Raw genomic sequence first — 6534 nt, 5'->3', positions numbered from 1 at the left:
AGGGTTGAGTATAAAAAAGATTATTCTGCTTTAATGAGTCTTCCCCTTTGAAAGAGTAATATTGGCAGAACTAAAGCCCAGACCGGATACAGTGTGTGGGTTTTCTTTTTCTTTTTTCTTTTTTTTTTTTCCTTCACTTTTTTTTCCTTCCTTGCCTTCATTCTTGGAATTGGGGCTGGAGAGGAAACTCCGTGTCTTGCCAAACTAAACAAATTATGCTATACCATTCAGAGACTTAAATGCCTCTTTTTATCATAATTTCTTTAGCACTGAGTGTTTGGAAAATAAAGCCGTAGTAAGCTAAGTGGTTGCATACCCTTTTCTTGATGGCCATTGGCAAACATACCCAGTTATCGCCTTGAAATCATCCCTGGGCAAACCTCCCCCCACACACACAATCCATGCCTGCAAGAAAAAGATAAATAAAGCTGAGTACCTTCTTTCTATTATTAGCATCCCTGCAGATCTCTCTGCTTCCCTGTGACAGCACAGGAGACAAAACCCCTCTGACCACAGTGAAGAAAAGGGACTCGTTCAGCCACGCTGGGAACACAAACACTCACAGTACCTCTTGGTAAGCAGGAGATGAGCAGAAGCTGGAGGAGGGCGAGTCCTACACGTGTCCAGGGAGCTCGCTCCATACTGGCAAAGTCGATGCAGCAGTGTGACTGCTCAGGAAGGAAAAGCAGGCAAACAGCTTTTACTGAGACCTCACCAGCTCCAGGCTGCAAGGGATCTCGGATTTCAGACCTCAGCTCGATCCCATCCTCACCAGAGGGAACTACCTTTAAGAGACTTCTCAGGCATCCAGAAGCAAGACGTCACCCCAAACCTCTCCGACTGCTGCTTTAACCCTTTCTGGACTCTGGCAGCCGATCCCTCTCTCTGGCAGTCATGGGATTATTGGCTCAGTTCTCAGCTCTGAGATAGTGATTTTCATCTGGGAAAGAAAGATGTGTAAAGGAGTAATAAATGGAAATGTGAATATCTATTTTTATGAGTCATCCCAGTTGCTGAGGGTGAGCTGAAATTATAGAAGCTTCCAGAAGGAGGCACTTTGTACATGGTCCCTTTGGGCTTGCAGGGGCTGATACATCCCAGGGGTGCTGTCTCTAATGGCGGGACCAGTCATGGAGTAGGTGCAGAGAGGGAGTCCTGGCTCACGCCTGGCCGGGTGAGGTGACATGTTCCAGTTTACAATGTGCTTAAAATAGCTGTGCATTTCTATGGTGAGGCCTCTGAATGAGGCTCACTAAAAGTTTGCCTCACAGTGGATGAAAACCACAAAACACAAAAATAATCATTTGGCCTACCCATGCTTTAGGTACTCAAGACCTTTTTATGGAGTCCATTTCTGCCAGCAAATGTCTTTTGGCAAAATTTAAATGTTTTGTCAAAGCATGTTGATATTGAGGATCAATGGAAATAAAGGAGACCATTTACTTTAGATACTATCTCTGTACCAGATTTTGTTTTGCCTTTTCCATTAGAACATGCTACAGATTTTGTCTGGTCTTCAGCCCCTATTTCATACCAGTATACCTTCTGGTTTTAAACATTTTTTCTTGCACAATTTTTTAATACTATCCAAAGGAAATATTTTATAGTTCCAAATCAGACTTTCTCAATTTAATTTCTATAGCACGTTTTCAAAGTTTATACATATTGTGGGGATGAAAAATAGATATATTGGCATTTGTTTTGGAGTAGAAACTCAAGTATCTCAAAAAGCTTTAACAAATACCTATGGCTGTTTGTAAAGCTCTTAGGCATGTTGAGCAACCTCAGAAATTTGAGAGCAGTAGCCAGTGGAAACCTCAAGTAGTTTAGTGCAGTGGAAAATCCACTTCATCTTCAGGTGGTCTTTCACAGGCCGAATTCCTTTATCCAGACATCTCTAAGTTATTCTTGTCTGTCTACCAACCTATTGACTTTTAAATGTGAACAGTCTTTGTAGCGTTTGTGCAGCTTTTATATAAAACAATACCAAAGTATTCATTATTGTCTTGTTTTTTTCTTTAAATCAATTAAAACTGATGCAAACCCACCATTGAAAATTAGATGCCAAGATTTTAACCATTGTGGCACATAGTGCTACTCAGAACTTGTCAACATAGTGTGGTACTTCAAGGACATTTTGCACTGTGCTACCATTTGTCTTTCTGCATGGCTCCCAACAGTGGAACCCATGCTAACTGCAATATAGTAACAGTCAATAAAAATACAGTTTCAACTTCTCAGACACCGCTTTTTAAACTATTTCAGTATGATCAATAGATACTGATTGTGGGATTTTGACCTTAGCTAAGGGCCAAACTCCAACCCAGCCATTCACTCATGCCCCCACTCAGCAAGACAGAGTGTGAAGATAAAGAAGAGGAAGTTGGTTACCAGTTATAATCACAGGCCAAATGCACTTGAATTGATTAATTGCCAATTAAAATATATTTGTGCAGTGAGAGACACCAATGAAATGTATAGCAATGTGTTGTGTCTGTCTACCCCCACTTTCCCAGGAAATTTTCATGCCTTCACTCCTGACACATCTACCTGCTCCCTGAGCAGTGCAGAGGGACAGGAAACTGGGGCTGCAATGAGTCCGTTGGAGCTCCTCTCTGCCACTCCTTCCTCCTCATACTTTTACCCTGCTATAGCATGGGTTGTACACAGGCTGCACTCCTTCAGCAAATATCCATGTGCTCTGGTATGGGGTCCTTCAGGGGCTTTAGTGTGAATATTTGCTCCAGCATGGGCTTTCTGTGGGCTGCAGGGGAATCTCTGCTCTGCCTAGAGAACCTTCTCTGCCTCCTACTCTGACCTTGATATTTGCAGGGCTGTTTCTCACTTTTTTCTCTCTTCCTCTGCCTGTCTAGAGTTACTTGCCCTTTCTTTAACATGCTTTCCCCATGGTGCCACCAGCCTGGCTGAGGCTTGGCTGTGCCCTGTGGTGAGGCTGTTGGAACTGGCTGGAACCAGGTGGAACTGGCTGGAATAAGTGTGTCGAGCATGTCTGTCAAGTGGAAATATCTCTGAGCACAGGATCATTGCAATGATGGTACATATAAATCTGAAACTGGAAGTCCTAACAAGTGGATTAAAGCTTTTACGCCAATCCTAATGTATGACCCATCTCACTGAGCCAGCCCAGCTGATGCTCTGGGTGCTTGGCTGCCCAGAAGGAGGCTACCAAACCTCTCCAAGCACCACAGGGTGCTATTATGATTCAGCAACCACATTCTCTGGAGCCCTTGATGAGCATCTTGTGCCCCAAAGCCCTGAAACCCTGCCTTGGTGGTCCCCTGCTCCTTTCTGATCACTCAAACATATACTCAAAACTTTCCTAATTCTAGTTTTGGGTTCCTCTAATAAGCTATTGTTAGGTAGAAAACAAAACAAAACCTAAGGAAAAAAGCTGAAGCCCCCCCCAAACCAGATGAGAAAGTGAAAATAGGAATGCCTTACCTCTTCACAAAGAAACACAAAACTATTTTATTGTCTGTGGCATCATTATTAGTTTATTTCTTAGCCTTATTTCTAGTAAACAATTACATTACTTAACCTAAAAAGTCCTTTTCGGACTTACAGATATCTGAGACTTATACATCTTTGATTGAAAGTCTCATGAACATGTAAGCCAAAATCTGGTTTTGGTATATGAAGACAAGGGAAATCCCAAAGCACTGAATGAGGCTGGACACAGGGAAACAATGCTAAGGCCTGACATAGAGGACCTAATACTTAGGCTTCTTATGAAGGTCAGAATCATTGGGGAAAACATCTACAAGGGCCACACTATCTGTTTGTGGTGAGACATTCTATATGGTAGAAAAGGAGAAGCTGAAGTTGTGTCTTTGCCCTGTGCAAGAAGCAGCTCTGCAGGGATATCTTCTGTCTTAGGGTGGAAAAGTGGTCTTTCTGTTTTATGGAGGAGTGGGCTAAAAGGGAAAAGTGGTAGATCTATGACATCTTTTTTGTTTTTTAATGTATCTGAAGGAAGGTCATTATGCCACCAGGAAATACAATTGTACTTAGCATTACTCTACAGTGCTTAACTTAGCTTGGCACCTTGCAAAGTTCCTTCAGTTGTTGGATCCACTGCCTCCTTAGAGAATGGCGCAGCAGCCAAAGAAATTAATTCAGCCTTGATCCCACAGATTTGCACATGACCTGTTTACATGGGTTGTGTGGTAGGATGTAGTTTTAGCCCCACTAATGACTCTGGACAACTTACAGTGCTCCTGAATCCACTTCATGTATTCCAATTATGAGGCAGGGACTAAGCTAGACAGATTGCACTGGCCAAATATCTCAGGCTGTCTGTACTCCTCCATGAAAGAAAGCTAAAAGGTCTTAACCATGTGTCTATGCTGCTGAGGAATCTTATTGTGGCATTTGGTTGCCATATTTGTATCTGCCCTGTTATTGAACATATTTAAGTACACATTTGAAAATTACATTCCACTTAAAATGAATTATAAAACATTTAAATAATTTTAAGTACCTAGCGGTCCATTTCAACCTAGAGTAGAACAAGTTCTTTGATAATTAATAATTGACCAACGAGTGAAAATTTCATGTGTAATTAATACCACTAACTTGTACTTCTAATAATCCACCATCGAATCTGAGATATTAAAACACTGTGTGTTCCAGTCTGCAAGAAGAAAAGGAATGCCATCATTTTACCGTGGGAAAAAACTGAGATGCAGGGAGATGAGCTAAAGTTCATATCCTGAAGCAGTGAAGAAGGGAAAACAGTAGCTTCACCATCATTCATTATTTGATGCTCAAGAATGTTCTGCCAGAGAGGCCTCAGTGAAGAATAAGTAGGGATGAATATATAGTTCTGAATAAAATAAATTTGAACTTGAAATAAAGTTAATGTCTCAGAGCCAGAAAGACTTCTCAGTTTTTGCAATTTAAATGAACCTTTTATTTCTCACAAACTACTGAAATACCTTGTTTCCATTACTGGAACATCACCAGAAAAATTTATTCTTTTGTGACTTAGATGATTTCATCCCAAATGGCCCTGATGATCTTCCAAATCTCCAGAGGTTCTTCTGTAAGGAAATCTGTGATTTTCAATGTTGTGCATTTACACTGCTACAGATTGGATGCCTTCACAGAACATGTTTTGCACAAGAATATTTGAAGCCTGTTTCTCTCTCTTCTCACAGGCAAGATTCCTATTGAAATAAGTGGAATCATCTGCCAAAGAGTTTTAACCACCTGAGCTCGAGTATACTCCCAGCAGGGTTGGTGGACTTAGATCTTAAACCTTAGTGACTGCCCAATAGTACACATCCCACTCAAACAAAATCTGAAGAAACCATTTGAAAGACATTGTAAAAGAAAATTCACCTATTATGACACTGGAAAGGGCTTGTATCTCAGAGGGAAAATAAAGTTACAATGAAACTCAGACTTTAAGAGTAGCAGCAAAAGTAGTTAATGAAAGATTAGCACTAATGTTTTATTCTTCCCCTCAAGGCATTATGGTTGAATAAAGGATTCATTTTAGAAGGTAGTTTACAAAGTGTTTGCATTTAAACCACATTTTTAAAAAATCCCATACCTTACTGCAACATCTGAAGAACATTTTATAAGTTTCTAGGAGTATTAAGAGTATTATTTGCCCATTGGGGTTTCAAATTTTGCCAAATGCAAATATTCAGCATTTACGTACCACAGGAGAATTGCAGCATCCTACATACACAAGCACCTACGGGCGAGGGCCCTGTGTGGAGCTTCTTCTGGCCTGGGCTCCACAAACTATTCCTGTCTGCGTGGGATATTAATCCTCAGTGACTCAGACATAACAATCCAGGAAAACTAAATGAGTGAGAATGGGAGAAGACAAAAGAGGTGGGAGCTGTAGCAGCAGCACAAATTACAGCCCTTGACCTAATGGGACTTGTAATGACAATGACCATGCTCATATTTATAAAAAATATTTTGTCGGAAAATAGAGGTAGTTTAAAGTTTATGATTCCAATTACATTTCTGGGCAGGTGATCAGCAAAATAACGCCAGGAATGGCCATATGGGTTTTTTCAATTGTTATTTTATGTCTTAATCTGTCTGGGTTGTTTTTTTCAGTCATCCTCGTGTCAGCCTCCTTTATTGGAGCTAAATTAGACTTTTTTAATTTTTTTAAGTGTAAAGGTCTTAGTGGATACCCATAACAGAAAATAGAAGTGACAACATCAGGAGTCATTTGGAAAGCTTGCTGCCTGAGCTCTGGGCTGCCTGAACTTCCTGCACCTCCAGAGATGGGGATCATTGCTATAATTACTGCAGTTGTTGCCCTCAGCAACAATCAGGAATGAAGCTCTCATTTTGCAGTGTGCTGCCTGCTTTATAGAAGAAATAAAAATAAATCTTTTCAAGATTTTAAAAAATATTTTAAATTAGCATATTTGTCGGTGACATGGACAGTGGCATTGAGTACACCCTCAGGAAGTTTGCCAATGACACCAAACTGTGTGGTGAGGTCAACAGGCTGGAGGGAAGGGATACCATCCAGAGGGA

General features: G+C 40.8%; 1 protein-coding gene across 3 annotated transcripts in view; it reads right to left on the bottom strand.

Annotated features, from left to right (window-relative positions):
- Window positions 1-641, bottom strand: part of PAMR1 (peptidase domain containing associated with muscle regeneration 1) — a 50601-nt gene extending 49960 nt beyond the window's left edge. For all 3 annotated transcript variants that reach the window (XM_009997269.1, XM_009997270.1, XM_009997271.1), the window contains exon 1: window positions 569-641. In XM_009997269.1, the coding sequence (XP_009995571.1) occupies window positions 569-641 (73 nt within the window). The remainder of the gene's footprint in view (window positions 1-568) is intronic.
- Window positions 642-6534: the final 5893 nt, after the last annotated feature.

This window comes from Chaetura pelagica, unplaced genomic scaffold (assembly GCF_000747805.2).
Source record: "Chaetura pelagica isolate M959 unplaced genomic scaffold, ChaPel_1.0 scaffold134, whole genome shotgun sequence".
NCBI classification, from domain to species: domain Eukaryota; kingdom Metazoa; phylum Chordata; class Aves; order Apodiformes; family Apodidae; genus Chaetura; species Chaetura pelagica.
This window is presented reverse-complemented; position numbering and strand designations above follow the sequence as displayed.